Here is a 26,795-nt window from a genome sequence, read left to right on the forward strand (position 1 = left end):
TATATAATATATATCATCTGTACATACATGAATGAATGCATGCCAAAGGACAAAGAACTTGTGTCCAGGATATATAATAAACTCCTACAAATCAATAATAAAAACAACATAATTTTTTAAATGGGCAAAAACTTCAAACAGATACTTCATAAGGGAAGATATACAGACAGCCATGCACACAAAAAGGTGTTCACCATCAACAGTCTTCAGGAAAATGTAAACTAACACCACAATGAAACAACATTTCATATTCTCTGCAATAGCAAAAATTAAAAAGACTGAAAACACCAAATACTTACTGGCAAGGATATGGAACAACTACAACTCCTATACATTACTGGTGAGAGTGTAAAATGGTACAACCACTTTGGAAAACTGTTTGGCAGATTCTCATAAAGTTAAAAATTCATTTACCCTATGACTTAACAACTCTACTCCCAGGTATTTATCCAAGAAAAACGAAAACATATTATCTACCACAAGACACACAATGTTGCTTATAACAGTTTTATTCATAATGGCCAAATCTGCATATAACCCAAATATTCATCAACAGAAGAATGGAAAACAAACTGTGGTATATTCATTTAACCGAATACTACTCAGCAATGAAAAAGAACTACTGACACATGCAACATGAATGAATCTCAAAAGCCTTTTGTTTAAAGAAGCCAGACACAAAAACACTATACGCTGTATGACTGCCTTTATCTGAAATTCAAAAATAGGCAAAATTAATCTATGATATAGCAGGAGAGGTCAGAAGAGTGGTAGCTATGATAGTCAAAGACTGAATAGAAGGGGGCAAGAAATGACCTTCTGGGGTGATGCAGATGATTTTTAGCTCAACTGGAGTAAGGGTTACACAGGTATATTCTTTTGTCAAAACTCAAATTGTACTTTCATAATCTGTGCATTTCACTGTATGTAAAAAGGAAAAAGCTAATTGGGAGCTCTGTGTGAGTGGGGCTTTACCAACTGATGGGTTTCACTACAGGAATCTGGGTTGTTCCATTTGAAGGTTTCAAATTGTCAACATCAGTGGATCTTCTTTTTGGCCTGGGAGGTACAGGCCAGACTGCCAGTGTTTGGGAGAGCCACATGGAAGAAGAATCATTCACCATGTAGATTGTCACTTAATCCTCTTGTTTTCAGTACAGTACCCATCTCCCTCAGCTGGGTTCAGTGGCCAAAGTCCAGTCTCAAGTTCAACCTCTAAAAAATTAAATCTCTAGTTTCTTGCACGTGTTAAGGCAGGGATCTGGAGGTCAATTTATTTCTTAAATAGACCTTTAATCAATCCTGTTTTCAACCCCACCTCCACTCTCATATTCTGAGGGTCCTAGTTTCCCTGATTGCTAAACTTTTTGAAGGTTTTACTGTACAAATAAGATCTGCTCTGGTCTTCTCCCTTTGCCCACACAGGTTTCAGCTCTCTCTGGTCTGTTAAGTCAGTTACCACTTGAACATTTGCTTTCCAGCTTCCAAAGTTTTGTTGGAGTCTTCATCTCTATTATTCTCTTTGTCTTCAGGGGATATTGCTTTTTATTCTTTTACTATCATTTTGGTTCCAAGAGGTGATAGTGGTAAACAGGTATGGTCATGTAGAAAGTTTAATTGGATTCCTCCTATTTACTTTATTAAAATAATGCTAAGTCAAGGGATATGCCAGTTAGAAAGCATGAACTATTTACACTTCCTACCAGCAGCACAAAAATAAAGAATTTTATCTTTGCCAATTTGGTAAATGATCATTTGAAATCATAAATTATGCGGCAAAATGTACTTGAATACTTTTTCACATATTGAGACTATTTTTCATATTTTTATTGGATTGGCCATTTCTCTCTCTTCTTTGGTGAAATACCTGTTTATATTTTTCTTTGTACATTTTTCTACTGCCATTTTGCTTCCTTCTGTACTCCCTACCCTCCAATTAAAAAAACAAAAACAAAAAAACCCCCAAAACAACAGAAAAACACTTTGTTGACTATTTTTGTCCAATTATTCTTCCAGGTATATTTTACCATTTTCAATTTGTAATACTAATTTGGAATTGACATATTTCAGAAATGACACTCCCATTTATTCAACTATAGTTTTATTTCTCTTAGTAAAGATTTATAGTTTTTTCATATAGACCTACACCTTTCTTATTGAGTTTATTCTTAGTTTTGGTTGTTATTATATATGACATTTATATATTTATCCATAAATATATAAATTAAATATGTGACTTTTGATTTTAAAAATCCATTTATATGCAGCTCTTCAAAAACAGAAAACAATTTCCTACCATATCTGAACATATTGAGAATTACATGAAATACTCTATCCAAGGATATTAAACCCAACATTTTAATATTTCTTAGACATACATCTTTTTTCATTCCCCAAACACAGCCCTAATCTGAGCTGTATCAGTTAGCCGCCATTCCTCCACTTAATTTCCTTTCAGTTCAAGCTGGACACTAACAGAACCACCTTCCTCAAGAATTACTTTAATTAAAACCCCCTTTCTTTAATACCTAGAATAGCTCCTAATTAATAAATTAAAACACCTAATCTCAGACTTCATGGGCTTTTATCAAAGGGCATTTACCTAACCGAGTTGCTGTAATATTTTCAGTCAAGTGGATCTCCTTGCCTTACCCTACTTGTGTCATCCTTCTTTCCAATTCAGTTTCACCCAGCTCTTACTCATCTTACCTTTTCTCTTTCTTTAATTTCTTAACATGTATTCATCTCTGCATTGCAGAAATGAATGAGATCTGAAAGTTTTGTTTATGCTGTATTTTTTTATTTTTGGAGTAACCTAAAGAACCTAAAGTAACCTGATAACTGCTTCCTTATTACTTCACTATGATACAATACTCCAGATTTCTCCGTAGGACTTTGGGAGCCTGAAAACCTGAGACTCCTTCCAAGACACAGTGCATTCTATTTCTTCTAAGAGTGTCAGGGCTTTCCAATGTTTGTAGTGTGGTGGTAGATCCAACTGCTTCTCAAAGCAGATAGTAACCAGGCATTTAGATGATAGTTTCTACTCTTACCTCTATTGCTCGAATTACTTTAGAAAGTTCTTTAATAAGATGTCCAGGTCTAACATTGTCTGGAATTTCAAAGGCATGTTCAGATACAAGCTGTAGTTGGATTAACAAAGATAAGACAACCAAAGTTACTTACATTTTAAGATGTAAAAACTAATTTACTGAATCAATTTTCTAGATTTTACAGACAAGGCCAAATACCCACAAGTCAGGTCTCAGAGCTCACAGGGTTGGTTTCATATCTTCTAAGGAGATCCTTATTAACTCATAAAATCCTCTTGAGTTAAAAATGGACTTGTCTTACTGTAAATTTTGTTCTATATGGACTCTACACCTCAAAGCCTACTGTAATTCTAACTACTACTATAATTAGTAAAGAAACTAACTAAATTTAATTCATAATACGTAAGGATCTGTAAGGGGGAACATAGGCACTAAAATGATCCTAGTTTCTCATGGGAAATCTAATTCACAAAGTTTTTTTTCTTTTCACATCGAAAGCGAAATAGGAAAAAGATCCCATCCACAGGAAAGAGGAATTAATTGGTGAGTTACCATATCTACTGGACTGCAAACTGCTGTCATTATTTACTATGTCTATTTCCAAATATTAATCTGTACATCTAAGAAAGTTTTGACCTTTTAGGCGCACTTAACGTACTAATTGTTACTTCTGCTTTACATCCTCTCCTTGGTTTAGCATAATTTGTTAAAACAAACTAATGACATCAAGATACAGTTGACGAGTGTTAACTCATAAATCCTTTCAACAACACTATGATAGAGATACTATTAGGACTCTCACTTTACAGTTGAGGGCCTGAAGCACAGGTTAGCGGTTTATTAGCAGCATTGCTGAGGCTTAAATCCAAGCCTCTGACTCCGGAGTTCACGCTCTTAGCCACTATGCTAAGCTACCTCTGATCTTAGAGCAAGGTTTACAGTTAACTGCAAACATCATGCTTTTAAAAGGGCACTTCAAATGCAATGAATTAATAGTATGTATTATTGATGAGTTTTACTGTGCATCAAAATCACCTACAAAGTCTGTTAAAAACAGAGGTTCAGATCCTACCCCAGATCAATTAAATCAGAATCTCTTGGGAAAGAAGCAGGGAGTTTATTTTTAGAAAGCTCTAAAGGCAATTTTGATAAACACACAAGTTTGAGAACAACTTGTCTACAGCCTTCAGAAGGAAAAGAATTACATGGTTTTTGCAACATATCCTTTATTTCGTTTTTATCTTTTTATATACTATATACTTTTGTAATCTGTTTATGCCTTTACTTGTCATTTAGATGATGACATCTTTGACATTGGAAGACATGATTTTTATTTTCCTGAATGCTTCCACAGTGCCCTTACTCTTAATGGATATGCAGCAATGAAGTGAAAGGGAGCATAAAATTATTGGGAGGGTAACCTATTAATTACTGTCTCCCAATATCTTTTAAGAGGGGGATTTTTATTTCAGGTGGACATTTGAGAAATTAGCATGGGAATGTATTTTCATCAGCTCAACTATTTATCATTTATTAAAACATTGTGTGTAAAGTTCCAGGAAGGAAATGAAGATGAGAAAGTCCCTGTTTTTCAAGAGCTTATAAACTTAGACAAGAGGACATGGACACATTACTTTATGGACATTACTTTTTAAGTCCACTGGCACAAGAGATACGCTATGGACGCATAAGGAAAAGACATACTGCTTCCAAATGGACACCTGGGATGACCTCTTAGAGGTGGTGGGATTCAGATGCAAACTAGACCACATTTTAGGGAAAAATGGAAATCTCCTGCTTGAACCCTGACCTCTCTTTTCCTTCGTTCTTACATAAGACTAGCAGAGGGATAACAGCATAGGCTTTGCAAACACAGAGACTGAGCTTTAATCCTAGCTCCACCAGTTGTCTTGGGCAAGTTCTTAAACTCTGAACCTCAGCTTCCCCATATGTAAAATGGGGATACCAAGAGTACCCCAACCTCATATAGTTGTTTTGAAGAGTAAATGAGTTTATGGATATAACTAAGCACAGTGGCTAGCACACTATGTGAGCTCAAAGTTATATATTATTATTCTATATCTACATGTTCATTTCTTAGTCAATATCCTAGATATACTCAAACTTACTTTCTTTTTGAGGTTAAAGAAATACCTAGGTACTTCATTCTCATAAATATAAACATAAACCAGCACATTTGCATATACTGTCCAATAAAATGCAGGTTGTACTTAAAGCATGATTTCCACTCCTTCTACTACCCCAAAATAACATAAGGACTCTGTTTTCCTCACCCTGCCATGTAAAAATTAACAATTATTTCACCAAAGACAACTACTTACTTCTTTTTTCATCCATAATTTTAAAGCAGTATGCAGCGCTTTCACTCCCTGCACTAGGTAAGTCTGAGGCTGGAAACCATCTTCTCTCAGTTCTGTGGCAATGAAGTTGAGGGGGAAAGGAGTTAAGTGTTCTGTGACAAAGGGATTAACTTTAGGTTTTGAGTAACCACCAAATATCAAACAAGTTAACAGAGAAATAATAAACAATCAGTTGAAAAGGTGAGAAAGAAAAAGAAACAGTATCACATTAAATGTAGTTGTACTAAATGCTCCAGTTGAAAGAAAGCTCACAAACATAATGCTGAGTAAAAGACAGGTCACGAAAGAGTATCAGTAGGAATCTACTCACACGAAGTCTAAAAATGGACAAAATTAAACTATTTTAGTTAGTGACACAGTGATAAAACTGAAGAAAAGGATTTCACAAAAGTCAGGATGGTGGTTCTCTCTAGAAGGGAAGGAGGAGGGTGCAATGGGAAAAATAACTGGGCCTCTCTAAGGCAGCAGCAAGGCTGTTTTTGCTTACTTTGGGTAGAGCTGACCTGAGTGATAGCTGTGTAATTCTTTGAACTGTATGAGAGAGTATGTGTATGCAGTGTGTGACCTACACAATTGACTATGGGCATGACATACCACATTATTGTAAAGGCAAATACACATACACACAAATGTTTTTTCTGGGTTTTAAAACCAAATTGGTTATCTAAAACTCAGGCAAAATATATTAGATGTGGTCTAAAATTCAGGTAAGGTGAAACAAAAGCAAAAGATCTCACTTCTGCTCAGTGTTTAATTTACTTACATGAACCCAAAATTGGTTCACTGTTTTATTATTACTAACACTAAACACAGTTAAGAGTTTCATATAATCCACACTTATTTAACCCATCATATAAACCTTATTAACAGCCTGAGCTGGAAGATAACAGGCCACAGTAGAAAGTTAAAGGGTCAGGGATTAAAAAAAAACAACATAATGTGGGGTAACGAGACCACCATTCCCGCTTCCAGGATGAATCCTAAGACGATGGCGATTGGTGTAGTGGTCGTCTGGCGCTAGCCTTCGTGGGGCCGGACTGAGCCACTAACATTGCCAGGTACCCTGTACTGATATAGCTGACAAAATGAAAACATTTTAAAACCTCACCTACAAATATCCTTTTACAGTAATCTTTTTTTTTTTTTAGGTTTTTAATGTATAGGTTCATGTTTTCAGTCAGACCTCAATATTTCTGACTCTCAATGGCCTAAAACAAAGGTTAAATCGTTATTTTAAGACTGAACAATTTGCTGCTTGTGGCTGCAAGGGGAACAGCAAGACTTTGTCTTTTAGATACATTTTTAATTTGTTCTAAAAAGTCGACTGACGAGCCCCTCTTAGACATTAAGGAAAAAGCATTACCCCAGGTGTGTATGTGTGTCAGTGTGTCAGTGTGTGTGTGTGTGTGTGTACATGTATGTGTTAGTGAGAAGAGAAAGATGGAAAAAGTGCTCTGAATTTTCTGAATATTGAATTGCCAATCTCTTATCTGGAGAGTTCAGTAATTGGGTTCTACTTCCAGAAAATAAGGACATTTGTAAGTGTTTTTATAAGCGCTCCTATTTTCCCAGGCTTCTACTTGAATAGGAGACTATGAACTTTACTGTCCAGTATTTTACTGAAAATCATATATTGCAACTCTATGGGTCTACTGTGACATTCCCGCAGCCAAGAAAAATACGCGAGAACACTACTCCTCTCCATCCATGGGATCCCACCTCCATCCTGTACAGCTGCACCACTGTCAAGACACCTACCTCTACACAGTGCTACAAGGTGTGAGATGGGGTTCTGCTGCTCTTTCCTTCCAAAGAAAGTGAGCTTTCCCCAGCCCCCCTTTTAAGGAAAGAAACCATAAATGATTTTTATCATTTAAATCCGTGCATGCCATCCTGAGAAATAAGTTATTGGTTGTTTTTTTTCCTTTTACCTTTTCTTCTTGTGTAACATTTAAATGGGGGAAAACCCCAAATGTTTAGACTAGACTTTATTGTTTAATCTGTTTATATCTCTTCTTCTGGGAGCTAATTGTAACAGTAGTACTGGGACTTCCCTGGTGGTGCAGTGGTTAGGAATCCGCCTGCCAATGCAGGGGACACGGGTTCGAGCCCTGGTCTGGGAAGATCCCACATGCCGCGGAGCAACTAAGCCCGTGTGCCACAACTACTGAGCCTGCGCTCTAGAGCCCACGAGCCACAACTACTGAGCCCGCATGCCACAACTACTGAAGCCCCCGCACCTAGAGCCCGTGCTCTGCAGCAAGAGAAGCCACCGCAATGAGAAGCCCGCGCACCACAACAAAGAGTAGCCCTCACTCGCCGCAACTAGAGAAAGCCCGCGTGCAGCAACGAGACCCAATGCAGCCAATAAATAAATTAATTAAATAATTTTTAAAAAATAGTAGCACTACTGGCAAACTGACTAGGAAAGTTAGACAACACAAAAACCAGATGGACTGTATTTTCATGGGCATAAGTGCACAAAAAGCAAAAAATAGATAAAAGTGGAAGTTACAGTGAGTCTCCAACTTGACTGCTCAAAGATTATTAAACCAGTAATAAAACATCAAAGTCTGAAATTCCACATAAAAGAGGTACCTTTCAAGTTTAAAGGGACATATTTCCCCCCTCCCTTGAAAAGAACCATTTTTCTTCAACTATACATGCACAGCCTGACACTAGTTGGTTTGTGCTAACAGGTGCCTTATACTGGCCACATAATGGTCATAATGGTAATGGCACAGACACCACCTGATTCACTCAGGACATGAAAATTATTCCCTCGACTTTTTAAAAGCAAATGTTTGGGAACAAATACTAGGTAACAGTCCCTTGGCTTCAACTGCATTTTTGTTAGTGAGGCACTTTCACGTGCCTGATAATGTGTGCAGATGACTAGAGTCCCCGGTGAAAGGAACATTTATCAAGATTACCTGTGCGGTTCTGATGCAGCTTTTCATGTATCTGATTTTTATGCCTATGGACTAGAGATTTGCTAATTTGCTAAAAAGGTTCTGAACAGAGGAAAATCATGCATTTAAAAAACAAAATAGGGACAATAGCCACACCACATTTTAAAAAGGACCTCTCTTTCTATGAGTGGCTTTTAGTGAATTTAGAAATATCATGCATCATATGAAACAACAAAATGTACAGATTATTTATTACCTTTTAGGGTCTCCAGCAAGTTTTTGGCTACAAACCAACATATGGCTTCAAAGAAAGGGAATTTGAAAAGATCTGGTGTTTTTAGCCTTTTTTCCATCTCATAACACCTAAATAAATAAAAGTTGAAGAAATTTAATGTTAATATTAGCATTTCAAAGTTAAATGGAGACAACCAACTTAACTAAAATAAGCAGCCCACGACGTGTAAGACCAATCAAGTAGTGCACATCGCTCTACACCACCACACGTGGGTAAGACTGAGCTATGATCTTACTCAGGTCTGCCCTTAACAGATTTGACAGGATACCGAAGAATTTACACTGGTCTTCAAAAAGATCACCCCTTGGGATCTGTAGCCTAGTTTTAACAGAAGGAATTTTACAAGGGTTCCACTATAATAAATAGAACGATGTGTTTACAAACCAGCTCCCTGTGTTGGACAGCACTGCAACACCCTCTCATGGCATTTTCTTTAGGCTCTACTAAGCATTCAAGCTCAGGACCACACTTGGCAAGGGTCAAGGTGAGAAGACGGAAACCACAGCTCGCCACAGGGTGAGTCTTCCGTGGGAGTCCTTGCAACAGTCCACACAGCCAGGAGCCGTCCTTCCCCAGGGACAGCTCAGGTCCAAAGAATCAAGATTCGCACTTGGCGAGTGCGGGAGCTGCCCGGGCTTAAAGCTTCATACCCCCCCTAAGAGCCAGAATCTCTTGTAGCAACTCCACAGATGCATGGCTTCCGGGGCTCCCCAGGGGCATGCCACGTTGTAACAGTCACACTCAGGAGAGCCCGAAGACACGGCTTCCTACTAGGTATTTCTAGTTCTGCCAGTACTGATGTGGCTCATCAGTCAGGACTCGTTTTACCATAAGCACTGTTGCCTAGTAACATTCTTCTCTCATTAGGCCACCAGGGGAAGCTATTACCCTAAGGTCAAATTCTCACGCAGAAGGCGAGATAGCTGTTAATCCTTTACCACAGCAAAATTAGAGCAGCCGTTTTGACAACAATCCTAACTTAGGGTTGCTCTGCCCCAGCACCATACGTCACACCTGAGTCTGACTGGTTTTAGTTCAATTCCCTCACTGTAAAAGTAGCCAAAGGACAGCCTATCCATTTCTACAAAATTTTGAAATTTGGCGAGATGTCTAGTCTCAAATTGAGTAAATTATTCTTTTTGTTTTAGATTAGAAAAGCATCAAGGTGTTCTCCTGTCAAAATTTTAAGACAATACTTTTGTTAAAAGTTCCTAATAACTTCTCAGGGCCTATCTCCATGAGATCTCAATTAAGTATGTTGCTGAATTTTTTTTTTTTTTTGACTTTTAGAACTAAGTCCTATTTAAGAAAGGACAAAAGATCCTATAAATACTGATGACACAAACCTGAGCTGCATGCCAATGTTAAGGTTGTGCAGAAAGTTCCCCCCAAAAGCCATACAGTCCTGAGAAGTGAGCACAGCATGAATCCACCCTGAAATGGTTAAAAGTATATAAATCAGTGATTTTTCAATATTCAAACCACACAAACGTGATATATACCTGTTTTAAGAAACACAAAATATCAAAATCAGTTTACCTCATACTTCAGTGCTAGAGAAGCTAATGTCTATTGCCATCTAGAGGTTCAATGATTCAAATATGTATTAAATGCCTATTATATGCCAGCCTCTGTGCTGCGTTTAAGATAAATGGATTGACCGAATTAGACAAAATTACGGTGCAGGATAGGTGAAGGTTTTTGTGGTTGTTGCTGTTTCAGTTTTTTAGTTTAAAAACACAATCTACTCTATATTAAAGATTTTACTCTGAGACAAGTCAAATCTGGTTAGAGTGAGGCAAGCACGTTTTCATTAAATGAACAATGGGATTGGCTGGGCGCTTTGTCTCCCTAGTGTCATCCTGAAACAAGTGTCCTTAGGGACCAAGCAGAGGAGGATCAGTGGAACTCAACCTGGGACCTTCCTCTAAGAAAGAAAAAGTAGATCACCCACATTTCATTAGGCAGGGTTATGGTCCTATAAATATAAATGTTGGCAATCAAAATGATATTTTCCCGCAAAGTCAAAATGTTTTCCCATAAAAATGTTTCAAAGTGAGGCTCATTTCTGAGATGATGTTAAACTTTTGAAAGAAAGGTCCGTAGACCAAACATAAAGACTTCATATAAACATAAATAAATATACACACATACGTTTGCATGTAAATATTGACTGTTAAAATAGACAGATCCCATTTTCCTTATACTTTTCATATTCTGATCCCTCATTGTGCTGTAACACAGTATCAAAAAACTCCCCCCCAAGACTGGCTTTCAAGTGGTGACCACGTGTGTGCTCAAAGGCACAAAAGCCTTGAGCTTGACCCTGAAATCACAAATCTGAAGTCTCTGTTGGCTTCAAATTCTGTAGATCAGTGGTCCTCAATGGAGGCAGTACCGCCTGTAGAGTGTGATCTGGACAGTCTGGTGGGCTTTTTTGGTCACAGTGATCAGGAGGCACTACTGTCATTTCGTGAGCGGGAGCCAGGGATGCAACATGCAGGACGCTTCCACACAGTAAGAAATTGTCCTCCATTAGTCAGGACTTTCACATTTCTGCTGGGCATTCAGATAGGTACAAAATCTGTTATTAACTGTCTGAGCCCAGAAACTGTAACTCCATTCATATGAAACAAGGATCTTTTGCATGGTTTTGGCACAATTTTCCAGGAATACAACTAGGTAGCCTGTAAACTGAAGGAAGTATATCAGTTGCCAACTACCTTGGGGGGGAAAAAAAAAAAAAAAATCACACTATCTATGGCAGCAGTTCTTCAAATGTGGTCCCCAGACCAGCAGCACCAGCCTCAGTCGGGAACTTGTTAGAAATGCAAATTCTCAGGCCCACCCCAGAGCTACTGAATCAGAACCGCTGGGGTTAAGGCCCAGCACTCTGTTTTAATAAGCCCTCCTGGTGATTCTGATGGTCAATGAAGTTTGAGAACCATTAATCCACACCAAAGCTACAGACTTTGAACTACCAATTACACACCTGTACTGGCTAGCTGGCCTGTGCATCATCCTGACTTCTAATGCTGCTGTGCCTGAGCAGGGACATTGTAAAATGGTGTTTTATTATAAATTACTTTTAATTTCTTCTTTATATTCTAATTAGGTCATTACATCAATTGGGGGGGGAATTACTGGTGCAGGAGGTTATATTAATGATAAATGTGAATTCAAGATTTTTGAAGCGGGCATAACAAAATATTTGTTATAAAAGGGAGCTTTGGAGGGCATTAAGGGAGGGGCTTTAAGGGAGGAGCTTACCCCATTCACAGTGAAAATATTGATACGTATCTAGATTTATAAATTCTGGTAGTTCTAGACATTTATTCATTCATTTGCTCAACACATACTTCTTCTTATATACTCCAGAGGCAAGGTAAGAAAGCAGGGCCTGTAACAGATCCTTGCAAACTGTGTAGCCATTAAGGTCATCCAAATCAGAAGAACACAATTCTCAAAACCACTGACCTGGAAAGTCCATACCCTGCATTTAGTCACGTCTCAAAATGACAGACCTGATACCTATACTTGAGGCTACAGCTAAGGCTGGTACTCAATCCCTTCCTAGGGTCCCTCAAAACAGACTCATTGACTCCTAACTGCCCCAGGACAGCTGCCCAGATTCTTACAGCAGGCTTGGGCCTTTGACATCAATGTAGAGCTGACCAGTTAAAACTGAAGGGAATTTCATCAAAATTTTATGCAAAGGACATTATCAAGAAAATGAAAAGACAACCCACAGAATGGGAGAAAATATTGCAAATCATATATCTGATAAGGGGCTAGTGTACAGAATATATAAAGAATGCTTACAACTCAACAGTAAAAAGACAACCCAACATAAAAATGGGCAAAGGATTTAAACAGACATTTCTCCAAAGAAGATATACAAATGGCCAATAAGAGAAATGCTCAGCATCATTACTCATTAAGGAAATGCAAATTAAAACCACAATGAGATACAAGTACTTCACACCCACTAGAATGACAAAAATAAAAAAAGATAATTACAGTGTTGGTGAGGATGTAGAGAAATTGGAACATCTGTACATTGCTGGTGGGAATGTAAAATGGTGCAGCCACTAGGAAAACAGTTTGGCAGTTCCTCAAAAAGTTAAACATCATTAAACCATATGACCCAGCAATTCCACTACTAGGTATATAGAACCAAGGGAAATGAAAACAAACCTCCACACAAAAACTTTCACACAGATGTTCAAAGCAGCACTATTCATAAGAGCCAAAAAGTGGAAACAACCCAAATGTCCATCAACTGATGAAGGGATAAATGAAATGTGGTACATCCATGCAATGGAATATTATTTGGCCATAAAAGGCAATGAAACACTGGTAAGTGCTACAACATGGATGAGCCTAGTAAACATGATGCTAACAAAAGAAGCTAGATACAAAAGGCCACGTATTATATATGAAATGCCCAAAATAGGCAAATCCACAGAGACTGAAAGCACATTAGTGGTTGCTAGGGGCTCAGAGGAGGGGAAATGTGGAGTGACTGCTAATTGGCATGGGCTTTCTTTTTGAAGTGATGAAATGTTCTGCAATTAGATAGGGGTAGGGTTGCACAGCCCTGTTAATCTACTAAAAACCACTGAATTGTACACTTTAAAAGGGTGAGTATTATGGTATATGAATTTTTCTAAATAAAAATAAAAGTGAAGGCAAATGACATAAAACACAATGCCAAAACAAGTCCTAACTACAAGAGAAGCCCTCTAAGGCACAAAGAAGTGAAAAGTCCAAGATCAGAATCATCTCTCGGGCTATGCAAAACTCCTTTCCAAACACGTTAAAGTCAGAGATTTCAATCAAAAGCTGACTCCATGTGATGAGTATCCACTATGGGGAGCGGGATGGGATTAAAACCTTACCTGTAGGAACAAATAAGGTATGTCCCTGCTTTACCACACATTTGTAGCATTTATCCACCTTATCTCCAAAGAACACTTCACTCTGGGTCACAGATGAACTCCAAGATTCATAGAGTGCCAAATTGTCATCTGTTGGCTTTATCAAATAAAAAACCTTCTCGCCCTAGGAGGAAGTAATCACACTATTTTTGAAAAAGGAAATGCCATTCTTAGGATGGCCTATATTGATGTAATTTCCCAATACAATGTTCTAAATTAAATTAGATAATTATCAGATTTTTTAAGGCTCAAAAAGACATATTTCACATACCTGATCAATAGCTATTGCCCTTAATAAGCATCTTCAAAGGAGCTAAGGCTCCCCCTCTCAAATACGACAAGGGGTCAATAAAGTAGTGATGGAGAAATAGTTACAAGAGAGGAGGGTAAAGAATCACAAACATCCTACTGATCTCATTTTCAAGGTATAGAAGTAAATACATGTTAATAGGCCCCAGGTTACAGAGAGTCATCTCTGAAACTTTGCCCTTTCTCCTAAGACATATAATAATACAATTATTTTTAAAGATCTGTGAATAAACTTTCTTTAATGAACTAAACCTTTGCTTTCTCATGGAGGAAAGGAAGAGGAGCTCAAGGGCACAGCATCAAACATAGTCCAGAGCATTGCTGATGCACAGGCATGTAATATTGACAAAGATCTGGTTCTAGATCAGCACTGTCCAAAAGAACCTTCTGTGACGATGGAAATGTTTTATATCTGTGCTATCCAATATAGTAGTTATAAGCCCTATGTGGCTACTGAGCACTTGAAATGTGGTTAGTGCAAATGAGGAACTGAGTTTTAAATTATATTTAATTATTTAAACGTAGCCACATGTGCCGCGTGGCTACTGTACGGAATAGCACAGTTCTAGATAAAGCAAGGTGAATATAAGCTCCTGAGGAGAATTCGTATTTTTATGGGCATTCCTGACTTATCCAACTAGCTGTCTTTAGCCTGACCTTAAGGTCAGAAGCAATTATTACTATAATTTTGCTCCTTCTCAGGTATTAGATTCAGGGATTAACTGGTAATTGACTAGGGGGAAGAAGAAACAAAAAGAGACAAAAGGCTAAAAGAGATTAATTTATAAGGTGGGGGCAAAAAAAGGGAATCTATATAAATTAAGAATTCATGGCTCCTCCATTACTTGGGATTAAAAAAAGAAAATCATAATGCTTCTTTAAGTATTTAAAATGATAGCTCCCACTGAAAAAGTACAAAAAACTTCCCTCTTTACAAATGTCATTTATAGCAAATGAATATACCCGTGGAAAAATAAGACTGTATGTTTTTGTGATTAAGTGAACAAAGAAATACCCCAAGCTTACCCAGAGGACATGGTACCAAACTGAAGTCCCACCAAAGTCAATGTGGAAATCTGTGTAGCTGTCTTGAACTCCCATTAAGCAGTATTTCTGAACAAATGGCTTGGGAAAGACTGAATCATCAGGCCAATAATTTTCCACCCAGGAAAGTTTTCTGGCTATATCAGGAACCTCCACCAATTCAGACATCCTTTAAAAAAAAAACACACACACATACACACACACCCACATCATGCAAATTAAAACTTCTTAAAATTTCATCTCCCATCTCAACCCAAACCAAGAAATTAACTGGAACTCACAGCTAGCAGCAATACTTAAAGTCTGAGGGAACCAAAGCAAAATTTACAACATAGCTGTATCACTGGGCCACTTTAGAAGTCACAATTATGTTTTTTACTAAAAGAAATTCATCATTTAACTACATTTTAGCTAACACTCAGAAGGCTAAACCAAAATGTCCAGAACTACTCACTTTGTATCTGAAAATTCAAGGCTGATCACATTTAACACTTTTGGTCTGTTAGGATTCATGAAGTATTTAACATAATTGTGAAGTGTCATTTTGCTGTCTGCCTGCCTTGCCACATCAATGACATCTATCACTTTGTCACCACCTGCAGAGAAAAATTATAGTCTTATTATTTGGCTTAAGAATTTCATCAATAGACGCCCTAAACAAAAATATTTTAAAGACCATATTTACTTGTATGATAATTAAGCCATCTATAAAAACTATATAGCCTAGACAAAGATTCTTCCTATATCCTTACTTTTTAAATCCAACTGGAACTTTTGAACAAAGGGATGATTTTTGAAAGAAAGAATAAGACAGAGCTGCATAATTAACACTGAGTGTAAAAAGTTATATGTTTACAAAGCTTTCTACACACCAGTGATTTCTTGTGCAGCTCACAACAAAAATGCATATTACATTGGTAGGTAAGAACTGTGCCACATTCCTCATGCATAAAATAAAATAAGGGGACTGACTTTTCCCTTTCGCTTCTAAGACCTAACTTCTAACGCCTAAGATTCTGAGTCCATCATTTTGAGAAACCAATCGGTCATTGGGGAATTAGTGAACAAATAACCAGGACAAACAATTCCTGCTTGCCTGGTAGTGTCTTCTCTTCTAATATTCTGCTTCAAGAAAAAAAATGAATGGTTAGGAAGCAAAAACCAGTTCATATTAGGGCCTGTGAAATGAGTTCTGAATTGGGATTAATTTACAATTTTCCTATAAAATCATGAGGTATTGCTTGCTCAACACTGCATCACCCTAAAAAGCATAATTAGTTTTACAATGTCCTGTAGGATAAGGTGAAATTCAAAATATGGCAATACTTAATCTGAAATAGGAAACAAGTGACATTTTCTTACTTTAATGTAACTTTATATAAGTTAAGAAAGTATTGCTAAATAGACTATTTTATACTTACGAGGCAAAACAATTCTGTTAACTGAAGCATTCCACGTACTAAAAAGTTAGCCATCAAGTAGTATGAACGTTTTTCCTACACTTACATTACACTAGCCACTTACTCTACAGTGCTATCTATGCAAACAGGTTTAGGTGAAACCTCAGCCTCATCCTCTAATTTATCAAATAATTCAAAACTAGCTGAATGTGAAGTCAGACAATTTAATTGGACTTCCTCAGTGAAACAATTATCAATGTCAACCAATGGATCAATAAAGGGACAAGTTCTCAGATACTTCATGCTCAGGAGATAACATACTATAAAGAATAGACAGTTTGAGTCAAGATAGATTTGAGATCTAATCCTCAAATAATCTCTATCTATTTCGTTGACAAGGAATGAGACCTACATAGAGTCAGCTTTATCTCTAAATACCCTGATGCAAATGAAAAAAGTGACTGAAAATGTCAACAATATTGCAACAGATGAAGGGTCTTCCACCTTGTTTCTTATACCTTTCCGGGCCTCAATATAAAAAATTAGGTCCAGACATCGTTAAATGGCAGTATCACCAAGTCATTAATATAAAAACAGGTTTGAAAATGAGCTCCTCTTTTTCACAGCCTTTCTCTAGGCAGCAGGAGGTCACTAAAGCAGGATCCAGAAATCTTGTACCTGAATGCTGCTACAGAGGCCTAGAACCAACCCGATTTCCCAAAGCCTTCTTCCTCAGTCTGTAGCTACCCCTCCATAATAACTGTTCCTAAGCAAGTATCAGGAAATTTGATGACAACAACAACACCAAAAGCAGTAGGATGACGCTGAGTAAATAAAAATATGCAAAATGTTTTTTTCTGTCTTTCTGAATGTAGGTCTGCTGAGAGAAAAATAGTTTTCAACATAGGTAATAACTGAATTTCACTTTTCCTGACCCAGAAACGGAACTAAATTAACATCTATTCATTCAACTTTTAGTATTTTTAGGATAATACCAATTTTACTTTTACCATGTTTTCCCAAGTAATTAAAGGAATCAAGTTCGTACCTACATAACGTTCCACATCCATAACAGAAAAAGTAGGTGGAGGGAGCCTGAGTCCTAGATCATCTAATTTGGGGACCATAATAGGGACTTCAAATCCATGTTTCTCCAGGTATCTTTGTGTCAGCTGGCTGCCATGCATCTTTACAATGATTTCATCGGCACTAAGGAAAGCATAAGAGTAACATGTCATCTTTGTTGATAAGTTCAGTTAAAAAAGATAATCTGATAATGGGTTAATTCATATACTATATTATTATCTACATCAGTGGTTCTCAACCTATCATACCTAATCCTCCTTTTTATAACAAATGTTTTATAAAGCCCCTTTTAGTATTCTAAAGTAAAAGTCATAGATAATCACTTCAATACTACATATAATTGGAAGAATATATATGTATTATATAAAATGCCTTAACTATAACAAGAGAAAAAACAAATTAGTTTCCAGCAAAATACGTATTTCAATATGTAAATGTTCAGGTAAACAACACTAGAAAATATAACAGACTAATAGGATGCTTACAATCAATTGTAATGAGTGGTTGGATTTAAAAGTAACAAGATCAGAAGCCACTCAACACAAGCTGCATAGAAAACCAGAAGAGCAAAAGGGAGGGGGTACAATAGAATAAAAGCTGGTTACGATAAGTAAAAACAGACCAGATTTTATCTGGCTATAAAAGTCTACACAAATATTTGTTAGGCATTGCAAAGTCTCACCGGACATAGAACAATTCACGTTGTCCTGCACACTGGGGGATGACTAGCATCTGTGGTCCCTACTCTTTGAGACAATGTCCAAATGCCCCAACTCCTGGTTTCAAAGATCTGCTATCACCAGTATTTAATACATTTTAACACGCAGTCACCTTAAGCCACTAAAAAGGGTTGCTGAACCTCCAGCTGCCCTCTTTAATGATTAACACGTTCTAGGCATTACACTTAAGTGTGGTTTGTCTGTCCCTTTTCACTATCCCCTATCTAACCATAAATCAAAGATCTCTTTAAACGGGGATATTCTAGATTTTATCTTCCAATTGCTCACAGAATGCAGCTGCTATACATTCAAAGTTAAGTGCAACACTTGCATCATAGGTTAAACACAACAGTTTCCATTTATACAGTCAGATCTTAATAGTCTTGATGTCATCTGTAGCCTAGGTGTCAAGGAGAAGACAGGAGAAACTGGGTCTCTGAATTACTGAGCTCAGATCGTCCCACCTCCTCAATAACAGAAGGTCAGTTTAAGGCCTAAAAAAATCAAGACAGACTTTTCTTGGATAGTCTTGTAAGTGGAGGGCTCAGAGCTCCTTCACCCGACTCACTGAGTTCTGTACTGCCTTTTATTTTCCCCATAAGCATCCACAAGTGTTCCTTCTTCCCCAACTGCTGAGAATTTAACAATTCCTTAAACTCCAACCTAAGGGAGAATCTTAAATCACTTGTACTCCTCCATCTTAAATGTCTGGTGCTTTACCTCCCCCCGTTGATCAAAAATATATAGGTACAAGTGCTTAAAAATACAGGCACATCATTATTTACAAGAGGAAAAAACTGGACACAAACTAAACATACACCATAGTGGGACGGTTAAGTAAATTACGGGATATATTTACATACACACAACACGCGCGCGCACACACACACACACACACAATTGCATACTACACAGCAGTTAAGGAGTGAGGTAAATTTGTGTATACATACAGAAAGATATCTATTAAACATAACAGTAAAAAAAGCAAGTTGCACAACATATGCATAACATAACCCCATTTTATTTTTTAAAAAATAGATGTATATATACATCCATACACCTATACACATAATTGTTTTAAAAGTTATCATTTATCTAAAAAAAGGGTCTCAAAAGACTTTGTCTTAAAGTGGGAGGGTCGGGGTAGATAACCCCTTCACTTTATTTTATACACTTCTGTATTAATCACATTAAGTATGTATAATTTAGTTAATTATTGTCACCCTGCCATGGTTTTAAATGATGTGGCGGTTTATGGAGTTACATTAAATAAAACCAAAGACCTTTAATTAATGGTAAGTACAGTGTGGACACTTGTGACCGCCTCTGTAACCTGCTCACATCTGTGTTTAATACTTCGGCCGAGAAGCCACAGGAATCACTGGGCCAGGATTTTTAACACTACACTTTTGGGTTACAAACCTATTTTAAAACATGAAAGCTAAGGCTCCTCTCCCTGAAAAATTCACATTCACATGTCAACATGTCAACTGTTCATACAATTTTAGGAAACTCACAAGCCTCTCTGAAGCCAGCCCATAGACCCTGGCTGAAAACTCTGGCCCTAGGCTCCAAATCAATCAATGAAAATAAACAGACATTTCTCCAATGACTTTGAAACTGATAAAGGAGAATATTTGAGAATAAGGCCTTTAATATCACAAAAATCACGTGGAAATCACCGTGTTTCATATTTTTTTTTTTCTCTCAGTACGTGAGGGAGCCAACAGTAGCTGCTTATAATTTATGTTTCTGTTTAAGGGAGGGGAACGGCCAGGTATCCTAAAGACTATGACGAAATAGCAAGAGTTTTATAGTTACAAGATCTGAAATAATTCCATAATAGGCTGCAGGTGATATTGTGATTGAAATTTAAATTGTGCTTCCCCTTTTTAACAAGCCTGGATATGATCTCGTGTAAAAAGCCTATTAAGCATTATCACTTTAAATAGATGTCAGGCAGCGAGTAGGAAATGATCTAAATTAGCATGGTTAAATGCTGTATAATGCTTTTGACGTTTGTTCTTTGAGCCACAGATAACTCAAATACTTTCCATTATCTTTAAAAAAAATAAAAAAAGCCTACTCCTATTGCCACCAGACGCTAAGCAACGGTTGTGGGGACTTCTGGCAGACGTAGGGTGGAGGCAGATAGGAAAATAACATTAGAAAAAAGCAGAGTATGAAAATAGGTGTAGGTGAGGTGAAGGAGAAAGAGAAGCAGCAGCTGCACAACATAAGGAACGAAGCACGGGAATAAGTGCCTTAGATCCGCGTCTTTCAAACTTTTTGGACTGAGACCTACAGTTAAATACATTTTTACCCAGTAATCCAGTACACATGCACATAACAAAGCTTCCATGAACCTATGCTTATTTACTCCTATTACTTGCAATGTACCAATATTTTCTATTCTGTTTTACTTTCAAAAAGTAAAAAGCTGATTAAGAATAATAATGGCTTGTAACCTGAAGTTTGAAAATGCTGCTTTAGATAATGTCACCTTATTGGGTAACATTCTTAAATGTTCTTTGGTCATAAGAGGTTTCCTACCTTGGGAAGACTCGAGAACGTAACTCCTTCACAAAAGTTCTAGTTCCAGCCTGCACTGGTTTGGAACCATCATCAATTTCTGTGTAGTCGTGCCTGTGCCAGTTCCTCCTCTTTTTCACTGGATTTTTAGAAGATGAAAAAAAGAAAGCATTTTTGTAACTGGTGGTACTATGTACTTTCTATAATCATTATAGTCTATATAATCAGAAACAACAATTGTCAAGTACAATAATACTCACATTTTTTAATGCATTTCTAAGGCTGAAGAAGTAAAATTTAATGCTGCAATTATAGGCAATTAACTGTGGGTTTTAAAAAATCTTTTCATTTCAAAAATGATTTTAAAATTAAATCAACAAATTCAAATTAGCAGACTGAGCCTTTTATAATATCCACATTTACACATATAAAATCTCACAATGATCTAAAATCATGATTTTCACTAGAACATTAGGTCATAATACGATTTTTATGGGTCATCCAAATCATCCCCTCAGGACAGGGCCTTTGATCCCACATCGGAAATCTATTTTAACAGCACAGTTCCCTTCTCTTTTATGTCAAGATTTATTCCCAAAATAAGCGTGGTTACACTGACACAAAGAATAGCAGGTGACGGCATCATAACGAAAGGAGGACAAGTAAGATGACAGAATGAATAACGTATGGTCAGTTCTAACGCTCAGATCCCGTGATTCTATGGCTCTGGGAGGCTACAATCTTGAATAAGCACAGCAAAACCAAAACCAGGGCACTTGGCTTTGACTCCTAGTTTAGTCATAACTTGCTCTGCAACCTCGGGCAAATCTCTTTAACATGTCTGGGTCCAGTTTCCTCAATGTGGAAATGAAGGGAATGAGTACAGCTTTTCAGACTGTGTTGAGGAACCCTTAATAAAAGGGAAGATGGAGAAGAGGCTGAGGTAGGAGCTCTGGACCTCATTCCTCTTTCCCCCAGGGGGCACCACCTACATGTCTTTTGTGTGGTATCAATGTAAGATTTCAGTTTTACTTTTTTTTTTCTTTTAAGTTTGAAAATCACTTTTAAGCCTAAAACCTCCATGATTCTGGGAAATGTACTGATGTCTATAACTTACTTAGAATGAATCAAAAAATAAGGTGGATAGACAGTGGGATAGTTACACAGACAGATATGAGATAAAGCAAGTAATGTAAAATGTTAATAGTGGAATCTAGATGGTGGGTTTAGAGGTACTCACTGTAAAATTCTTTCAACTTTTCCTGTATGTTTGAACATTTTCATAATAAAACCTTGGGGGAAGGATACAACTCTACGAGTCTAAGTTATTTCAAATCCTTCTCCTTACAAAGATCATAATAATAAAATAATGTTGGATCCTCATATGGATAAGAAGTCACACTAAATAATCAATAGGGGTGGAAATCAGGCTTATTCATATCTAAGAGTCTAAAACAAGATCCTCAAGTAATTTATGGCAGTCAGACCCCCAAGATGGAAGAGAGTAAATCCCGTTTTTTAAAAATGTCATGGAAAAACTGACAATCATTAAGCAACCTTCCTAGAAAATACCATTAAGGTGTCCTTTGTGTGTTACTATTTTTTTTTTCTCACTTAAAATCAATTCTAAAATTCAAGGGTATTTCATTCCAGGCTTTTTTTTCCTACAGATATATAGATACATAACCCCATTTTATTTTCAACTGGGATCATAATGTTTATCTTGCTTACCTTTCTTATCATGGGCATTTTCTCCTTATTAAATATTCAAAAACAATTTAAAGGCAGCCTAGAATTTTAAGACGTAAGTGTAGAGGCATCTTTCAATAAAGATGAAATTAATATTAATATTTATATACATAAATCTGTTTCTTGCTACATATTGCAAACCTGCCTCCAGAAAAGTGGTAAGTAACTCACATTCTTAACAATATATATGAGCAGCCTATTTGAAAGCCCCAGGTCAACAGTGGGAGGGAGGGAGGGAGGGAAAAAGGGAAAAAGAGAAAAAGAGGGAGAAAGAACAGACTGCCCATTTGAAAATAAACAATGATGTTACAGTGTTTTAATTTTCATTTTGGCATAATAGATTAGAATTCAAACAGATTTGGGATTGGATAGCTATGGGCTCAAACTCCAGCTCTGCCAAATAGCTACATGAAAGACCTAGTAAGATAATTTTTCTCACATCAAGGTGTTACAAATATCAAAGGAGATAACATAGGTCTAGTCTTTCTTAGCACAGTGTCTGGGGCAACCAGTAAGCTGCCAATTACTTTTCTTTTAAATGTGCTGACTTGCAGGATGTTAACAGAAGGCTACACCGTCCTGTTGGGCCAACATCCTTAACACATAAAATCAGCTGCTGCAGGAGCTGACTGAATTTCTTAAAGGAAGGAGGCCAGTGAAAGAATATTTTAATAGGGAATGGAGAGAGAATTTTGAGTTTAGGTTGCATGTGCCTGAGGAGCACTGAGAATATGTGTTTAAGTATCAGGCTGGTTTTTTTGACACTGGACCTCGAACAAAGTTCTTAATTCCCATTAAGAGGGTAAAGTCTAAATTCACCATATTTATGGATATTATACTGTCTCAATGGTATCTGTAGTAAGGATTCCTGGGGAGCTCTCAAAGAAACAGGAAATCGTTGGTGGCAAGCAAAAGAGGCTTAAGACCAAAAGGTATGACCCAAATTAGGGGCGCGGGTGAGGGGTGAGGGGCAGTGGAGCCTTAAATCAAGATAAAACAGATTCCTGGATCTTGGGCATTTTCCTAAAGGGTACTTAGAGTTGGACTTTTGCCCAGAAGACAGCCAATGCCTGATCTTATGTTATTCAACGATGAGAAGCATATGAAGGGGCAAGTAACAGTCAAGCTTCTCTCTGAAGTATTGTTATTCAAAGTGCAGGTCATGATCCATTATGGATTGTGAAGTCAATTTAGTGAGCATGACAAGCTTTTAAAAAAATTAAATCATATAGGAAAAAAGAAAATAGAGTGCATTACATTTAGTAGTGTTTTCTTTTAAGTATTTTTTTAAGATTTTTTTTTTTTTTATGTGGACCACTTTTAAAGTTTTTATTGAATTTGTTATGATATTGCTTCTGTTTCATGCTTTGGTTTTTTGGTTGTGAGGCATGTGGGATCTTAGCTCCCCGACCAGGGATCGAACCCACACCCCCTGCACTGGAAGGTGAAGTCTTAACCACTGGACTACCAGGGAAGTCCCTGCAAGAGTGTTTTAAACACTACATTATCCTGACTCATAGTAACCCCTTTAACATTTCATGGAAATTAAATTCAAATTATTTCATTTTGGGGTTATTTACTGAAATTCTAAGTTGAAACTTACATTTTAGTTCTGTTTCCCTTCTTGACAGAACAACCCAGTATTATTTATTTCCTCAAAGAATTACACTTGGTCAATAATTACTTCAAGTTATATACTACATACTTCAGTGCTACACAAAATAAGAACCTTTAAAAACATTTATATTAACAAATTAGTCAATTACACGTGTAACAATTCTACCAATTTGCTAACCCCAAATTTTATACTGCGTAACTAATAAAAAGGATAATCTGTATTTTACAAAAAAATTTTTAATACATTCATATAGCTTAAATTGTTAAATCTCTTAGAAAGAAACTGATAAATTATTAATATTTCTAACAAAACAGATAAGCAGTCAGTTGCTCCTAAGTCTCTTTTGAAAAAATCACTTGCCCATAACCTCAGAACAAAATTTCTATTTTAAAAAAGCATTAGGAAAAAGGCTGCACTCTAAATAAAGAGGTTGTATAGGCTACCTACATCTGACCCAAGTGTGTATCAAGGTATGTTCGGGAAAAGTTCAGTTCTAAAATGACTAAGTCTACAGTTTTTCTCTTTAATTTTATGAACACAAAAAAGCTAGCATGCAGTCTAAATTTTTAAGAAAAGAAACAGTTACAATCCAAAGGTTTTAAAATCTCTTCTTTACTCTCATATTTGTACAACAGTTAATATTCCCATCTATTCCTGTAAAGCATCTGTAAAAGGCTGACAATAATATCGCTTTGTACGTGTTGTTGGTGTACTCCAGAGGACGCGTGAGCTTCCCTGCCCGTGCCCTCACCCCTCAAGAAGACTGCAGGCAAAGACTTGGTCTGGCCTCTGCCTTCCGTGGGACGGGGACTGTGGGGAAGTTGCTCCCATCACAGAGGATAGCTGGGCAGGACTCTAGGCCATACTCAATAGCATGACTTAATTCGGACAACAGAAGTAGTACTTTAGCATATCAGTGCCCTAATTTTCTCCTAAAAGTATAATGCACGTGTGTGCATTAAAGTCTTATCCTATACTGTTCACTGTCACAAATAGTACTGGAAGATTTTTTCTTCTTCTTCCAGTTTTATTGAGATATAATTGGCATACAGCCCTGAATAAGTTTAAGTTATACAGCATAATGATCTGACTGACATACATCATGAAATGATGACCACAATAAGTTTAGTGAACATCTGTCATCTCATGTAGATACAAAATAAGTGAAATAGGAAAAAAAAATTTTTTCCTGTGGTAAGAACTCTTAGGAGCCACTTTCTTAACAACTTTCATAAAGAACATACAGCAGTGTTAATCATATTTATCATGCTGTACATCCCTAGTACTTATTTGTCTTATAACTGGAAGTTTGTACCTTTTGACCATCTTCATCAAATCCTCTCACCCATCCCTGCTTCTGGTAACCATAAATCTGACCTCTTTTTCTATGCGTCTGTTTATTTGTCTTTGAAACATAAATGACCAACAACACTGTGTTAGTTCCTAGTACACAACATACTGATTCAATATTTCTATACACTTCAAAATGATCACTATGATAAGTCTAGTTACCATTCTTTTTTTTTTTTAATTTATAGAGATAAAAACAGCCAGAATCAGAAAAATTTTACTTTATTGCACTTCGCAAATTGAAAGCTTTGAAAATATGTATTTGAGTTTGGGGGCTTTGCGCTGGCAATTAAGAAGGATAGTATTTTTTTCACTTAATGTTTTGACTTGTTAAATAAGTTATTTAATAATTCAAACAAAAACTGTATTCTCAATATCTTCAGAAAAATCTTCCTTATAGTTCTTGGTGGGTATAATATAAATAGAGTATCATTAAAGTATTGTCATGTACATATTAAGTTCTAAACTTCAATTTTTATTTAAACTTCTAGTACTTACTCAAGGAGGAACCATGTAGAACTGCACAGTTGGGACAGTGATATAGGTCAATGTCAACAGCATGATGTTCTTCTACTCCAACACAGCTAAGATAAAGAAAAATAAAGCCAATGTGTGAATAAGGTGAAGATTTTCACTTAACTATAACAGATTGGTTAGAATTTAGCTGAGAAATGTACAACCTCACCAATAAATTTTGTAAAGTACAGAAACACATGCAAGAATAAATTTTATTCTCTTCCTTACATACTTGCTGAATAACTGTGGGGTTGAATACGTGGGAAGTGATTCACTATTAGCAGCAGTAGAGACAGCAGAAGTAACATAATTATAAACCATAACACCCTCAAACCATTATGTAAATACTACCTGTTATGGACTAAATGTTTGTGTCCCTCCAAAATTCACATGCTGAAGCTGTACACTCCTGTGTGACTGTATTTGTAGATAGGACCTCTAAGAAGGAAGTAATTAAGGTTAAATGAGGTCATAAGGATTGGGGACTTAATCCAATAGGATTAGTGTCCCTATAAGAAGAGACACCACAGAGCTCACATACCCTCTCTCTCTCCTCTCTTCTCTCTTCCTCTCCTTCTCTCCTCCCTGAGCAGACTAAAACACCACTTAACTTTAAAATATGGCTGTCATCAGCAGAGGTGATTAGTAAATTTGGGTAACATCACTGACATGGTGAGAGCACTGAGTCTTAACAGTTCTGCTTTAGGTCTCATATCCCTAATTAACCAGTTAAATTAGTTTGAGGCACTGTATCTGGCATACTCCATATCATGGAGTATACAGCAGTAGCACTTAAATAAAAATAAAGTTTAAGGGAACCACCTAAGAACTGATAAAACTACATAGTGACATCTTGAAAACAGGAGTAGTTCATCAAAGAAAGACCACAGC

At 36.9% G+C, this 26,795-nt stretch overlaps 1 protein-coding gene across 3 annotated transcripts in view; it reads right to left on the bottom strand.

Moving 5' to 3' along the window:
* The window catches only part of KDM7A (lysine demethylase 7A), a 79,467-nt gene that overhangs the window by 14,027 nt on the left and 38,645 nt on the right, over nt 1-26,795 (bottom strand). For 2 of the 3 annotated variants that reach the window (XM_082400288.1, XM_082400290.1), the window contains exons 2-11: nt 25,887-25,972; nt 20,693-20,810; nt 17,383-17,543; nt 15,389-15,530; nt 14,917-15,103; nt 13,543-13,705; nt 9,988-10,075; nt 8,603-8,709; nt 5,396-5,487; nt 3,054-3,143 (exon numbers count right to left, since the gene is read on the bottom strand). In XM_082400288.1, the coding sequence (XP_082256414.1) occupies nt 3,054-3,143; nt 5,396-5,487; nt 8,603-8,709; nt 9,988-10,075; nt 13,543-13,705; nt 14,917-15,103; nt 15,389-15,530; nt 17,383-17,543; nt 20,693-20,810; nt 25,887-25,972 (1,234 nt within the window). The remainder of the gene's footprint in view (nt 1-3,053; nt 3,144-5,395; nt 5,488-8,602; nt 8,710-9,987; nt 10,076-13,542; nt 13,706-14,916; nt 15,104-15,388; nt 15,531-17,382; nt 17,544-20,692; nt 20,811-25,886; nt 25,973-26,795) is intronic. The other variant, XM_082400289.1, reaches the window with a different exon arrangement.

This window comes from Balaenoptera borealis (assembly GCF_965194805.1).
Source record: "Balaenoptera borealis genome assembly, chromosome: 7".
NCBI classification, from domain to species: Eukaryota; Metazoa; Chordata; class Mammalia; order Artiodactyla; family Balaenopteridae; genus Balaenoptera; species Balaenoptera borealis.